At 34.1% G+C, this 16915-nt stretch overlaps 1 protein-coding gene across 3 annotated transcripts in view; it reads left to right on the forward strand.

The window, feature by feature from the left end:
• FNDC3A (fibronectin type III domain containing 3A) overlaps positions 1–16915 on the forward strand; it is a 170510-nt gene that overhangs the window by 41483 nt on the left and 112112 nt on the right. For all 3 annotated transcript variants that reach the window (XM_077855756.1, XM_077855753.1, XM_077855754.1), the window contains exon 3: positions 14891–14966. In XM_077855756.1, coding sequence (XP_077711882.1) covers positions 14891–14966 — 76 coding nt within the window. The remainder of the gene's footprint in view (positions 1–14890; positions 14967–16915) is intronic.

The following is a 16915-nucleotide window of genomic DNA, read 5'->3' on the forward strand; positions in this document are numbered from 1 at the left end:
ACAGTGTTTAAAAAGAACAAAGTTGGAGGACTCAAAATTTTCTAATTTTAAAACTTGATATAATGCCACAGTAATCAAGACTGTGGTAGTGGCATAATGATAGATAGATCAGTGGAATAGAATTAAGAGTCCTGAAACAATCTTACATTTATAGTTAGTTGAATTTCACAAGGATGCCTGGATGATTCAGTGGGAAAAGAACAGACTTTTTAACAAATGGTGCTGAAACAACTGGATATCCACATGCAAAAGCATGAAGATGGACCTGTACTTCATACAGTATGCAAAAATTAAATCAAATATCTAAAATAAGCACTGAACTTTAAAACTTAAGAGTAAAATGTAGGGGCATGCCTTCATGATATTGAATTATCATGAAGTTTCACAGATAGGATACTAACAACACAAATAAAAGAAAAAGTGAAATATAGTGTACTTGCCAAAATTGAAAAATGTGGTATTTCAAGAGATACTGTCAAGAAACTGAAAAGACGACCCATAAATATTTGCAAATCCTATACCTATTTGAAAAGGAGGTCATATTGAGAATATATACAGAAGTCTTATAAGAAACCAATAAAATGACAACCCAATTTAAAAATGGGCAAAGGTTTAAAATAGTAATTTCTTCAAAAAAATTATAGATGTGACCAATAAGCATATGAAGAGTTGTTCAACATCATTAATCATTAGAGAAACGCAAATCAAAACCACAGTGAGATGCCACTTCAAATTCAGTAGAATGGCTAGAATCAAAAAGTCAGATAGTAACAAGTGTTGACAAGGATGTGGAAAAATTGGAATCCTCTTACACTGCTGGTGGGAATGTAAACTGGGACTCCACTTTGGAGAATAGTCTATTCCTAAGTACATACTCAAGAGAAATAAAAACATGTCCATGTAAAAACTTGTACACCATTATTCATTCATAATAGCCAAAAGGTGGAAACAATCCAAATGTCCATCAACAGACGAATGGATAAATAAAATGTGATATATTTATACAATGAAATGTTATTTGGCCCTAAACTGAAATGAAGTAATACATGCAACTGTTGGGATGAACCTCAAAAGCTTTAGGCTAAGTAAAAGAAGCCTGTCACAAAAGTCAATAAAAATTTCTTCAAGATGATGAATAAGTTTTTAAATTTACTCTGGTGATGGTTATACAACTCTGTACTAGAAACCACTGAATTATGTCTGTCAAAGGGTAAATTTTATGGTATGTAAGTTATCTCAAAAAATATTAAAAATATATTTAAACTCATCTTCATATTTTAGGTATGTGTATATGTAATATAAATATGATTGCTAGTAATCCAGAAGTAAATTACTATTTTTTGAAGTAAATTATTACCATAAGACTGTTAACAAATCTTTGATAAATCTCTTAAGTCTATTTAAGAATTAAAGCATTGATAGGTAAATAATTTCTAACTGTATATTAAATTATCTGCATAGTGACACTGTCTACTCCCTTAGAGATATGTATCTACATATAGTATTTATAAACTATAGATAGACTGATAGAGATCCAAGAGTAAAGATCCAAGAGTAAAACTAAATAACATAACCAAAACTATAGCTTTAAAATCAAATGTATTTGGAAATAGCATACTCTTAAATTCCAACTTTTCAACTAATTTTAGACGATCCAGAAGCAGATGCTACTGCAGCTCTTTGTTAATTTAGTTGCTGTGGTAACCTGATACATTCATGTACAACAGGAAGCTAATTGTACATTGGCCAATTTGTTAGAAAGCAAGGTTTGAGGTAGGTATTGATGAGTATACAGATAATTGATTGTATCTTTAACATCCCACCTCTACACGTGTATTTTCACCACAAGCTATAAAATTCTCTAAAATGCTTCCTAGAATGGTGTTTGAAAAGGTTGATTTACTAGACTAAGGACAATCTGAGGTCCAACTTTGCAGACAAAGATTATGTTAATATTTAGTATTGGAACAAATTGGAACACCTAGAACAGAAACTGTTGACTCTTTAAGAGCAGCCTTTGGTAGTTATAATAGCAGCGGGTGAATGAGAACATTAAAGAGAATGTAACAAGGCTAAAATCCTAAGGTTTTAAAAGTGGCTTTAGTGCTTATCTAGATGAGCATGTTTATGCTTTACCACTTCAAGATTTTATATTTTATACTTGAAACATATGTATTTATATGTTAAGGCAGTAAAGTCATGATACTTTAAAAAATACAGATTCTGATATAGAATAAAAGCAACAAACTTGGGGTGCCTGTGTGGCTCAGTCAGAAGAACATATGAATCATGGTCTTGGGGTCATGAGTTCAAGCCTCACATTGGGTGTAGAGGTCACTAAAAAATAAACTTAGAAAAATAATACCTGTTTTTTAAAGAGCTACAAACTTTTGGTTTTATGGTAAACTTAAAATTACTGACTGTGTTTGCCCTAAAATAATTTTATTAAATCTGTAGTTAACTGTATTTTTTTTAAAAACTGTGCTTTAAATGAAAAAAATCTTACAACTCTGTAGTTAAAACTATTAGGAGACTAATATTTTAAATACGTAAATTATATATAAATGAAATTATTTTAGCCTATAGCTTCCTTTATTGTTATTTTAGTATTTACCATTAAGTTAAAATTTATGGAGTCTTTGTGACTTCTGTGTATTACTAGTAAGTCTTTATAATTTGAATATAGAATTCAGTTTATGACTGGAATGAACAAAGTACACTCTTTGTGAAATTATAACTGGAAATTTTCAGAAGGTATATTAGGAAAAAGGAAAGCTATATAGACTATTGTAAGATACTTGAAAGAAACAACTCTTTTGCAAGCACTATTAGCATTCATCTTTAAAGAGTATTCTCAGTAATCATATTTTAATTTGTTAATATTTTGAAATGACTATATTTTATACATGTACACTTTTTATGTAATTTATTGTGTTTGTTATCCATATAACATTGTCATCATAAAACTTTGGAAATTTCGAATTACTTCGGCAACTTCTTTTGACTTGGTCCTGTTGTGTTGTAAGATCTTAGGAGTTCAATACTTCTTATTATTTTAATTCTAAAACTCAGTATAAAAACTTGAGTGTTTGAGTTTTAATGGACATAATGAATTGATTTCAGTACGTTGATGCAATTCATGTAAGAAAATGTGTTCTGTGAGGAGACTGTCAGCATTTAAGGTAAACTTTATAAACTTTATTTTGAAAAGTAGTTCCTTTTCAAATGTAGGCAGTTCATACTGGGAGTATTTATGTTAAAGGAATGTATGTTATTGTTCAGGTATAATCAGTATGAAGGATCTATGCATATTTTAAACTCAGTCCTTAAATGACTAAGTGATAAGCATGAAAATACTTTAACAAAGTACAACACACAATTTTAGCTAATGATGTTATATTTATCCCCTTGGGTAATCTTGATAGCTTGGACTTATTACTTTGTATTTTCTTTAATAGCATTATTGACACACAGCGTTGCACTAGTTTCAGGTGTACAACACAGTGTGATTCAACAACTTTTATTTGTTATACTATCTTGGACTTAACTTTGAATGCCAGTTTTTTAAGAATAGTAGAAAGATTAAAAATATATGGACATGCAAACCCAAATAATGACATCTGGAAATTTGAATCAACAGTAATAGTCTATTTTAAGTTTGTATACTTTTTCTTTAGAATATTTTTATTTAATATGGAAAAATTTTAAATATGACTTTTTAATAGAACTGGCTTTAGAAACTCAAGTTTTAATTTTTGCCAGCCTTCACATATATGTTCAGTGGGATACATGGCACGCTTGTGCACATATAATCCTTTATACTAGGCTTAATAAGAAAAGATATATCTCTTTACAAGCCATTCTGAAGTAGAGGGAGAGACCACTCATTAGCTGCATATGTAGATACAGAGATGTGTATATGTGTGTATGCACACACACCTGTATATATACATATTGTGCATACATTGTCCATATATTTTTATGTATGAGACATTACCTCATGTTTTTAAGCATTGCCAGGAAATGAAATATTCCACATAATCTAGATGATTAATTAGGATTCTCTTTGTGTACTGGAGTTAAAGGAAATACTTGTTATTTTTGAGGCTCAGCTGTATGTCAGGCACTGGAGTTTTACATAAAGTGTTTCTCTTAAAATTTTCTTTTTAAAGATTTTATTTATTCATGAGACACAGAGAGAGAGAGAGAGAAGAAGAAGAGACACAGGCAGAGGGAGAAGCAGGCTCCATGCAGGGAGCCCGACATGGGACTCGATCCCGGGTCTCCAGGATCACACCCTGGGCTGAAGGCGGCGCTAAACCGCTGAGCCACCGGGGCTGCCCTAAAGTGTTTCTCTTAATCCTTCAAAAGCACTGCAATTTAGAAAAGAAGGCACTAAGGTTCACAGAGTTTAAATAATTTGCCTTAAAAACCACACATTTATTTAGTTATAAAGTAGAATTTGAATATAGAAGTGCCTGATTGTAAATATCTCTGTTTTCTGTCACAGTACCTTTATTTCTAAAAAGCAGTTATGAAGACAAATGAGCCTAAACAGAAAAAAAATTACAAATATTTTCTAATTATCACATATATTATACCTTGTACTCTTCTTAGTATTATAATTGTACTGTCTCATAGATTCATCCTTGTACCCCCAACTCCACAAACTAACATATACTAGGTACTCATTAATTATTTACCAAATAAATGAATTAAGTGGGTGGATGGTTGACAGATCTCAGTTGTCTATATGATAATGTCAGGCATATATTCTTAATTAGGTTTGCAAGTTATTATCCTTCGTAAGACTAAAAACTAAACTCAATTCAGTAATTTGATAATTGTCCTTTTATTTCCAAACATCAGTCTTAGACTTTTGCTGAAATACGTTACATCAGCCAGTGTATCTACAGATTGACAGAATTTAGTGAAATGCAAATAAAGCTTGATTCAGAGGTCTTACAATCAAGTCAATTTAATGACACTTTGTAAGTAATTCAGACTTTTTTGTGAATTGATAGTATATTTAGCTGAAAAGTATTTCTCCACTTAATTTCCTGGGAAAGTCGGATAATGATTTCAAATTTAGACATAATAAGATTGAGGTGCCTACAATTTATCAAGACAAATTCAGAAAGTAGTTTGAAAAGTAATTTTGGAACTTGGCAAAATCTAGCATGGTACTGCCTAATATGGTAGCCATTAACCACTAATTTAAATTAATTAAAAGTATTTAAGATTACAAATTCAGTATCATTTTCACTAGACACATTTTAAATGCGCAGTAGCACTTGGCAGAGGCCATATATGTAGCCACATGTAGCCAGGGGCTAGCATGCCAGACAGCACATAGGACATTTCCATCATTACAGAAAGTTTGTATCAGCTAGCCCTGGTCTCAAAGCCAGAGGAAAAGATGAGGAGTTATTTAGAGATGGATAGAGCTGTTCATTCACCAAACATTTGTTCAACTTCTATGACCTCTATAACTATAAAAATAAATAGATCAAAGTCTTAGGAAGGGCTCATGTAGTGGAGGTGACAGCACGTAAACGACGAATACGGTCATATGCTAAGTGTCATACTGAGATGTGCAAAGTGCCAGGGGCCTTATTACAGGAATAACTTAACTCTGCTTCTGGGCATCAGCATCCTGAAGGCATAGGTAGAGTTGCCTGAAGAAGCCATTTCTGTTTATAGACCTAAGTCCTCAAGCACAGAGAGTCATTCTAGGAAGACATTAGTCAGCAGAAACTTAGGTCTGAATCAGGTGTCCTGCTAGAGAGTAGTCAGTAAGTCGCAGACCAGGAGATGAAAGAGAAGCCATTGACCATGGAATCCTGAGTTGAGAGTATAGCAGGTTGGTAACTGGAAAGCTGCAGGGTCTGTACAAGAGGAATGGAAAGAGGCAAGCAGTTGCCAGGCTAGTTCAGAAGTCTCTTAAACATTGTGTTGTGGGCATATTACCTGTCTTATGTGTAAATTGACCAAGTTCTTCTAGGCTGGGGGCAAGTCCTTAAAAGTGACAGTTGTACACTGTCAAAAATACTTGTAAGAACTACACCTTGGTGCTTTCAATAACAATATTCAACATGTACAGATAGTGCTTATTGTATGTCATTTACTGTCTTAGGCACTTTGACATATATTACTTCACTTAGTCATCAAAACAACCCTGTGAGTATTGGGTTAATTTGGAAGCCTTCAGTCATGGATTGGGAAATTACATTGGCTAAAGATATGTTAACTATTATTCAAGGGTACAAGGCCCAAAGGATTGTCCCTTTTATTATTACTCTCAACCTCATTAAGTTGGTACTGTTGAGTAAGCGTGAAGAAGCAGCTGAATTAAAAACAAACAAACAAACAAACAAAAAAAAAAAACAGGAAAAGGATTAGGCATTATAGAGAATTTTTCTCCTGTACTTCCTATAATCCAGGGATTGCTGTTTTGTGTTGAATTGTATGTTCCTTAGCCTTCCCCGAAAATCATATGTTCCAGTACTTCAGAATATGACTATATTTAGAGATAAGGTCTTTAAAGAGGTAGTTAAGGTAAAATGAGGTCATTAGAGCAGGCCTTCATCCAATAGAATTCTCCCTTTTACCAATGTCCTTCTAATAAGAGGATATAAGAACAAATATACCTAGAGGGAAGACTATGTGAAAACACAGGAAGAATGTAGCCATCTGCAAGCCAAAGTGAGAGCCTTCAGAAGGCTGTTACACCTGATCTTGAACTTCTAGCCTCTAGAACTATGAGAGAACAAATTTCAGTTTAAGCCCTGTTCCCTCCCAGTCTGTGGTACTTTGTTACTGCGGTTAAGCACACTAAGATGATCGCCGCGGTTAAGCACACTAAGATGATCGCCAAGATAATACATTTGTAAATATTGGAAAGCATGAATATATGTTTGACTTTTGGGTTGATTTTTTTTCTCTGTCTACTAAATCCTCTACTGGATTTCAGAAATAGAATTGTGAGGTCCTTTGTTCTTCTCAGACCTGACAGTGTCAGTCTTAATCTACAATGAAGAATGCAATTGCGCGTCCTTTGGGGTAGAGAGTTGAAGATTAAATTATACATGCAAGATTGATTCCATCCATAAACATTCTTCTCTTTATTTTTTTAGTGATTATATTTGGTTTTATAGATCATTTTTTATGAAAATAGAGGTGAACATTTTTATAAATTAATACATCCTTAAACATTTTATATTAGGTGTATATTCTTCAAAATAAACAATTTATAAATTGTTGGAGTTTTAGAGAAACAAACTTAAAAAATACTCCTAAATTCAGAACGTTAAATGTGTGTTAACTACACAGAAGAAATCACTTATGACACCTTAGGAGTTTTTCTGTTTTTTCCTTTAGAGATTATAGAATATTAGTACCACACTTATTATTTTTTATTTTTTACGTAAGCTTTACACCTAACATGGGACTTGAATTTATGACCCCAAGATTAAGAATTTCATGCTCTCCCATCAGAGCCAGCCAGGCACCCCCGCCAGCCTTTATCTTTTACTGAATCCTTTAGGTTTTAAAGTAGTGATACCTTCTGGAGTAATAAACAATAGCATGGTTTTCCTGATGGCCATCTTAGCAATTTATGAGTAATTACATTAGAAAGACTGATTATTTCCCTGGGATTCAGGCTAAGGAGAAAATCCCAGACTCTTCATCCCCTGCAGACAGAATAAATATCTATACAGTATTTTGAAATGTTCCCAGGGTGGTTTTAAGTTGTCTTTCCTCTCATCTAGTGCACATCATTTCATCTAGTACACGTTATTGGTGCTATGGAGCAGGTTTAAGATTGCTATTTTTCTTACTCTTATTTTACATATAAAGAACTTAGACTGACAGCAATTAGGTAAAATTAAAACAGATGATGGAGTTATGTATTACCTTTGAAATGGGAAAGAATATTTTCAAAGTTGTATTTAGCAATGAAATTATTAGTAACAGTTGAAATTTAAAATAGCAAGATATAATCTATACCTAGGTTTTTATGTTTTTAAAATATTACTAACTAAGGGCACCTGGGTGGCTCAGTTGGTTAAACAACTGACTTTTGATTTTGGCCTAGGTTATGATCTCCGAGTGGTGAGATCGAACCTCTGCATCAGGCTCCAGGCTCAGTGGAGAGTTTGCTTGAGATTATCTCCCTTTTCCCTTGCCCCTCCCTCTGTACTTACTTGCGTCTCTCTCTCTTTCTCTTTCTTTCAAAAAAGAAAAATCTTTAAAAAATAAATAAATAAATAAAAATATCACTCACCTATTATTGTGTTTCCTTTAGGATATATGCAGATGTTATTAATAAGTGTTTATTTCTGACATTTAAATAAAGTTTGTTTATTTAATAAAGCATCAAAAAATAAATTTTGGCACTTTAATTCATTAGTTCAGATTCCAAGATGGTACCTAAGTGCTATATTTTTTATTATAAATGCTCATTTGAATTTGCCTTGCTCTAAGTGGTTAATTGATGTAAATTGAGTAAATACACTAGCAGTTTACTGTATAATAGAACAGTTGATTGAATGGCTTTGTAAAATGCAGTAGCTTTTTCAGTAATATTAATCATCATCTCTTAGTTTAATTTTTAAAAATAAATCGGGATGGACTAAATAATATCTCAGGTCTCCTTCAGCTCCAACTTTCCTGAACTGTGTGCTCTATTTTTTTTAAGTGTTCATGTCAGACTTGCCATTATCTAGTGTCTGTGCCCCTTTGTCCTTCTCTTTCCTTCTTCACTGAAGAGACGTCTTTCCTGCTATTCTGCTTTTTTTGAAACTTATTTCCTTCCCTAAGCAAATAATTTTATGTTGAGTCCTTTATAATTTTATTGGTCTTCCATAACTTCTTCTCCAAGCTATTCTATCTTTATTATTATCAAGGAATTTAAGGAAATGTTCTTATAGATTTTTGTGGTCTTCATTAATGAGTGTACGAGGCATATTTAGACCTTTATTCAGTGACATTCTCATTATACCTTTTTATGTTATGTTTTAATATAACACTTTTGTAGAAATATTTGCATGAATCACCATAGCCTATTTGTAAGAATAATTTAAAAATCTATATGGTATAGCATTATCTACAATCATTGTCAGTGCTATAATCTGCCCTTTCAGTTAGGTATCTCAGCCAAAACATGTTTCAAGCATGTTTATTATTTAAGAAGTAGTGTAAATATTAGTAGAACTGAATATTTAAGTTCAGAATACACTTAACATGTTCACTAGCTCCATATGTCTTTGTTCAGAATACTGGAAATTGACCTCTTGGTGAATATTCAGATAATTGCTTTTTTCAACTGTCTATTCACCCACTGTTGACAATGTTAACTCAAGGCAGGCATTAGAAGTTCCCAGCATTTGTCCACATCACTTGGCATCAGGGAAATACAAATCAAAACCACAGTGAGATACCACCTCACACCAGTCAGGATGGCTAAAATTAAGAAGTCAGAAAATGACAAATGTTGGAGAGGATATGGAGAAAGGGGAACCCTCTGATACTGTTGGTGGTAATGCAAGCTGTTGCAACCACTCTGGAAAACAGTATGGAGGTTCCTCAAGAAGTTAAAAATAGAGCGACCTTACAACCCAGCAGTTGCACTACTCGGTATTTACCCCAAAGATACAAATGTAGTGATCCAAAGAGGCACCTGCCCCCCAATGTTTATAGCAGCAATGTCCATAATAGCCAAACTGTGGAAAGAGTTGAGATGTCCATACACAGATGAATGGATAAAGAAGATGTGGTCTGTTTATACAGTAGAATATTACTCAGCCATCAGAAAGCATGAATACTTACCATTTACGTCGACGTGGATAGAACTGGAGGGTATTATGATTAGAGAGATAAGTCAATCAGAGAAAGACAATTATATGATTTCATTCATATGTGGACAAAAGAAACAGTGCAGAGAATCGTAGGAGAGGGAGGGAAAACTGAATGGAAAGTCATCAGAGAGGGAGAAAAACCATGAGATTCTCTTAACTATAGGAAACAAACTGAGGGTTACTGGAGGGGAGGAGGTAGTTCGAGGAGTGGGGTAGTTGAGTGATGGGTACATGATGTGATGAACACTAAGTGTTATACGCAACTGATGAATTAATTAAACCCTATATCTGAAACTAATGATGTGGGATGCCTGGGTGACCCAGTGATTGAGCATCTGCTTTTGGCTCAGGGCATGGTCCCAGAGTCCTGGGATCAAGTCCCGCATCAGGCTCCCTCAAGGAGCCTGCTTCTCCTGAAGCCAGTGTCTCTGCCTCTCTCTTTGTGTGTCTCATAAATAAATAAATAAAATCTTTTTTTAAAAAATGAAACTAATGATGTATTATATGTTGGCTAAATTGAATTTAAATTTTAAAAAACCTGTACAAAGAAATAAAAAAAAAAAAAGAGAGGTTCCTAGCATTTGCACTAAAGGATGATAAAGGACAACTGGCTGGCTTATATATTGTATCAATAGAGTCTTTTGAACATGGTACCAAATCTATTATTAGGAATATAATAAGAGGTGAAAGAAACTGATTAGGGAAGAGAAACATATTTGAGTATATTTTACAAAGAGTGTAGTAAAATTATCAGGGCTAAACTCTGATTTCTTAAAGGGGTTAATGATTGAAGAACTGGCAGTGCATTTGAGAGAAGTATAAACCGAAGAGCACAATGATTTGTTTCTGTGATATTTGAAGATATTGAAGAATTTCATTGTTAAAGTCCAATAAAGTACTAATAATTTTATGATATTGTATTTGTAAAATTTGCTAAAATACCCCTTTGCAAATCGAAGTGTCCATGATCTGAATCACAAAATGATGGATAATTTACCAGGGGTCCTCACCTGTCACACTTCTAAGATTTACTTTGTTTATAAGATTTCTGTGGTCACTAAATCAGATGATATATGTTAAGCTGTGCTATTATTATGATTATGCGATTTTGTGACAATATTTTATCTCAGGTAGAATAATTGCTTTATCATTCATAGTTCTTTCTCCTTACCACATTGTAGTATTGTTTGTAATAAGGTTATGGAAAATTTGCAGTGTTTGTGCAGATGAGTATAAAGTGACATAGGAATCCAGATAATTTGAAGGTACATGAATTCTGCATTTGAAGCTGGACAAAATCTCTCTTTTTTTAAAGATTTTGTTTATTCATGAGAGACAGAGAGAGAGTGTGTCAAAGACATAGGCAGAGGGAGAAGCAGGCTCCCTGAGGGGAGCCCAATTTAGGACTCAATCCCAGGACCCCAGGAACATGCCCTGAGCCTAAGGCAGATGCTCAACCGCTGAGCCACCCGGGCGTCCCATGGACAACCATATTTTGATCAGTTGTCAGAAACCTATGAGCATGCTTAGAATTCAGGCATGCATCTTTATTACAAAGAGTAGGCTTGGTTTGATCTGTGATGTTGGCAATAGTGAAGTGATTTTCAACAATTGTGTGTGTGTGTGTGTGTGTGTATAAATTTCTCCTAATCAGCCCACATTTTTTTAGACTTTTAAAAATAATTTTCTTAATTGGTATTAGTGGCATAATTTGAATCCTATAACTTTCTCTGCAATAACATGAAGGCAGATATTTTTGTCGATTTTGTTTGCTACTCATATAGAGTATACCCATTACCTAGAACGGAGCCTCACTTGGAATAAGACCTCAATAAATATTTGTCAAATGAATGAATAAATTCCACGTAACTTCTAGTTCTCACTGTTCATTTAATTCATTGAACATGATGTTTATTGAAAACCTATTAGGAGCCACGCTCTAGAGTATAGCATTTAGTAAGACAAGTCAAAACGTTGGCTTTCAGGAAGCTTTTGTTTAGTGGAATAGAAACTGCTCAGCAAACCACTAACCAAGTAACTGCACAAAATAATTTCAGATAGTGACAAGTGCTAGGTAAAAAATAAAATAGATTGATATGGCAGAAAGTATGTGAACATACCCTAGATTTGATGGTCAGGGAAAGTTTTTCTGAAGAGATGACATTTGAGATAATGGAGTAATATGGAGCTAGCCCCCTAAATAAAACCTATGTAGAGATAACTTCCTAGATTTTATAAAATGCATTTTAAAGCCATCCTCTTGCATAATCTCCCAAGGTTCAAGAATCTCCGTGGGGGGGGGGGGGGGGGGGAGTCCCCCAGCCAGAAAATGTAACTAAATTACTTTTTCCTATTGAATTTTTTTCTCTTGGTTATCCTTCACTCTGATTTCTGTGGAAGCTATTTTCTTATCCTCTAGTGTTTCTTGTATTGATTCATTATTTGTTTTTTTTTTATTTTCCTTAACTCTGCCTTTTCATACTTACTTGGATATTTATTAATTTTCAGTCTTTTCTGTAGAAGTATTTAAAGGGATATGTTTCTTGATAAATACAATTTTGCCTATATTCCAGGGTTTTAACTGAAAATGTTCTAGTTACATTTCACTGCTGTTTATTTTCTATTTTTTTTTGTTACGATTTCTTCCTGAACCCACAAATTACTAAAGACTTTTAAAACTTGAAAATATATTTCTAAATTACTGATTCTAATTTAAATTCATTTGGGGAATATAAATAATAGTGAAAGGGAATATAAGGGAAGGGAGAAGAAATGTGTGGGAAATATCAGAAAGGGAGACAGAACGTAAAGACTGCTAACTCTGGGAAACGAACTAGGGGTGGTAGAAGGAGAGGAGGGCGGGGGGTGGGAGTGAATGGGTGACGGGCACTGGGTGTTATTCTGTATGTTAGTAAATTGAACACCAATAAAAAAAAAATAAATAAAAAATAAAGTAAAAAAAAAATAATTGTATATGGAGTATATGCAATATTGATTCTTTGAAATTTGTTAAGACTTGATTTATGGTGTTCTCTATAGTCCATTCTTTTCATTTTCATGTCAGTTCCATATGTGCTTGAAAAGAATATATATTTTCTAATTACTAGATGCAATATTCTTTACATGGCCATTAAACCAAGATTATTGATGGTGTTGCTAAGATCTTCCATATCCTTGATGATTATTGTCTACTTGTTCTGTTAATCACTGAGAAAGGTATTAAAATAGACCACCAAAATTGTGGGTTTGGCATTTTCTCTCTGACTTTTTTGCCTTTTTAAAGATTTTATTTATTCATCTGAGAAGAACAAGACAGAGAAAGAGCATAAGCAGGGTGAGGGGCAGTGAAAGAGGGAGAAGTAGACTCCCCACTAAGTGGAGCCAGACCATGGGGCTCGATCCCGGGACTCCCAGATAACAACCTTAGCCACCCAGGCACCCCCTCTCTGTAACTTTTTTAAATCTAATTTTATTTTCTCTCTTTTTAATATGCAAGCTTCGTCCATCTGTATTTATTTTATTAATATATTTGGATTATTTCTAACAATTTATTTTGTGTTTTCCATTCACCCTACTTTTCTTCTTACCTACTTCCCTTGAAGTAAGGGTTTTTCAGTCTGCCTGAAATATTAACCAAGGAGGTGAAAGATCTCTACACTGAAAACTACAAAACATTAATGAAAGAAATCAAAGAAGACACAAATAAATGGAAAGGTATCCCATGTTTGAGAATTGGAAGAATTAGTGTTGTTAAAATATCCATACTACCTAAAGCCATCTTTAGATTCACTGCGATCCCTATCAAAATTCCAATGGCATTTTTTATCAAAGAAAAAACACTCTGAAAATGTATATGGAACCACAAAACACCCTTGAATATCCAAAACAATCCTGAAAAAGAAGAACGAAGTGGGCAGCATCACACTTCCTGATTTCAGGCTGTATTATAAAGCTGTAGTAATCAAACAGTATGATTCTGGCACAAAAACAGAAACATAGACCAGTGGAAGAGAATCAAGAGCCCAGAAGTAAACCCATACATGTATGGTCAGCTAACATATGACAAGGGAGCCAAGAACAATGCAGAAAAAACAGTCTCTTCAATAAATGGTGCTGGGACAATTGGATATTCACATGTAAAATAATGAAAATAGACCCTCACCTTAAGCACCACTCACAAAAATTAACTGGAAATGGATCAAAGAGGAGAAAACTACATACAAATTGCTCACTTTGACATTGTTTACAATAATGGAAAAAATTGAAAGCTACCTAAATTCCTTACATTAAGAGAATGGTTAAGTAGTTTATGGTATGGTCATTTGATGAAGTACTTGGAGTGATTAATAGCATGGAAAAGTCTTTTTTTTTTTTTAATACTAAACTTCAAAAGATACCAAATTGGAGACCTTATATGTATGTTTAAGGGGGGAAATAAAGTCTATGCATAGGGAACAAGATAGGAAATTTATCAAAATGTTAACAGTGTTTAACATAGGATAAAAGGACTTCAGATGTTTTTTCCAGTTTTCTGTTTTTCAGATGTGCTAAATCTAGAATGTATGACCTATATAATGAAAAGAAAACTACTTAAAAAGGTGGGATTAATTTAACATAATTTGAAATGTCCTACTAATTCAGGTATGCTCATCTCAAGTTCTACTTATCAGTTTATTCTTTATCTTTAAAAGATGAATCCTTAGCAACTATTGAACCAAATATTCTGTGGTTTGACTCCATCTTTGTTTCAGAGTAAAGCTGATTAACTTTCCAGTAAAAGTGTGTCACTGTATTTTTTTATTCCCTTACTTTTGGCTTAAGTCTGACTCTGACCTACACAAAAGTAAAGTAATACTTTTTTAACAAATATGTAAAATATGTGTTCCTTCCTATTTTCATAAGGTTATATAGCTCAAATCTGTTCTCCTAGCAACATTTAGTATTTTGTTATACTGATTTGCCCTATTTTGATTGTTATTATTTGCTCTATTTTACTGTTTTGTTTTAATACTTCTTTCTTTCATTTTAAGGTTATTCTGGTACAAGTTAACCCAGGGGAGGCATTTACAATAAGAAGAGAAGATGGACAGTTTCAGTGCATTACAGGTAAGAATACTAATTTGTTATCCTTTGAGATGATAAAAATTTATGATACATAAAAGATTAAATGCTTATGATTTTTCTTCCTTTCTTTCTCACTACCACCCCCACACCTACACACAAACTCTGAATACCTTACAACTTGATTATTCCAATAGCATCCTAATTAGTCTCTTTTCCCTGGTTTCTTAATTAATCTTACATTCCCCTTCTCAAAAATCTATGGTGAATCCAGTTCAGGTTCCTTAGTCTTTTAAAAAAATTATTGTATCTTTTTAGTCTTGCTTTCACTTTCCCTTTAATACTGTGTCCCTTTATCTTGCTAAGTTGGCTCAGTCACTGTCTTCTTGAACTGTCTTGTACTTTTTGTACTGTTCTTATCTAGAATCTGCCCTTATCTTCACCATCCCTACCCTATCCAAATTCTACCACTGCTTCAAGACTGCATTCAGATTTTATCTGTAAAAAAATTTTTTGTAATGTCAATAGCCACCCCCACCACCACATTTATGACAAACAAAAATGTTTCCAGATACTACCATATGTCCTTTGGGAGTAAAAGCACCCAGAGTGAAGAACCACCACCCTATGTAAAAAGATCACTGACTTTGGTATTAGAAAACCTGGGTTTAGCGGATCCCTAGGTGGCTCAGCGGTTTAGCGCCTGCCTTTGGCCCAGGGTGCAATCCTGGAGTCCCGGGATCGAGTCCCACGTCGGGCTCCCAGCATGGAGCCTGCTTCTCCCTCCTCCTGTGTCTCTGCCTCTCTCTCTCTCTCTATGTCTATTTATTTATAAATAAATAAATAAATCTTAAAAAAAAAGAAAAAGAAAAAGAAAACCTGGGTTTAAATCCCAACTCTGCTAACTTACTAGTTAGAACTTCTACTTGTTATTTAGCCTCTATCAGGTACATTTCTCATCAGTAAAATTCCTTTCCTTATGAATAGTATTACATGTCTTAGGATGATTGTGAGGGTTAACTAATATGCATGTCAAGGACTCCAAACCCAGCCTGGCACAAACAGTGCACTCAGCAAATGGTGGTGGTGAATTCTGTGGTGGTGTTTAATAGAAAGTGACCGTTACATCCTGTGAAACCCCTAACTAATTATTGTGCCATTCATTTAACAAGTAACTCTGTGCTTTCTTGTAGTACTTGTTCTAGTTATATTTTTTAAGCTATTTGAATTTTGTATGCTTAACTTGAAATGTTTATTCAGTCTCCAACTAAGTCATAAGCACTTTGAGGCCAGATACCATTTCTTAAATTTCTTTGTATCCCTTTTAGTTCTTGGCCTTCCACATTTTGGGTACCTAATAGTTGTTGCTTTAATTTGAAAAGAGCATGTTACAGCAGCCCGGATGGCTCAGAGGTTTAGCGCCACCTTCAGCCCAGGGTGTGATCCTGGAGACCCTGATAGAGTCCCACGTCCGACTCCCTGCATGGAGCCTGCTTCTCCCTCTACCTGTGTCTCTGCCTCTCTCTCTGTCTCTCTCTCTCTCCCGCTCTCTCTCTCTCTCTCTCTCTGTGTCTCTCATGAGTAAATAAATAAAATCTTAAAAAAAAAAAAAAGAGCATGTTAGAAGTAGAGTGATCATATGCTTTATCTTCCAAACTGTGATACTTCTGAGAGTGAAAGAGGATCTTGGCAACTACTCTGAAACGACTGTTATCAGGCCAAGATTGTCCCAGGTAAACCAGGATTTATGGTACCCCTCCATCTTACTTGGATAGTCTAATCTATTCAATCAAAGGAGCAGTAGGCCTTAGTCCTTCCAGAGGAGTAATTAGCTCAGTAATTAAAACTAAAACTTTTAGTCTGCCATCCAAATCTTACGTGCCTTCCATTCTCTAAGTCAATTTAAATCTTCTATGTATCAATTAAGGTAACTTCACACACAAATAGGAAGAGTCCACATATTATGAGCTTAAAAGAAACTGGTAGTAGAATTT

The sequence above is a fragment of the Canis aureus genome, chromosome 17 (assembly GCF_053574225.1).
Source record: "Canis aureus isolate CA01 chromosome 17, VMU_Caureus_v.1.0, whole genome shotgun sequence".
Taxonomy (NCBI): Eukaryota; Metazoa; Chordata; class Mammalia; order Carnivora; family Canidae; genus Canis; species Canis aureus.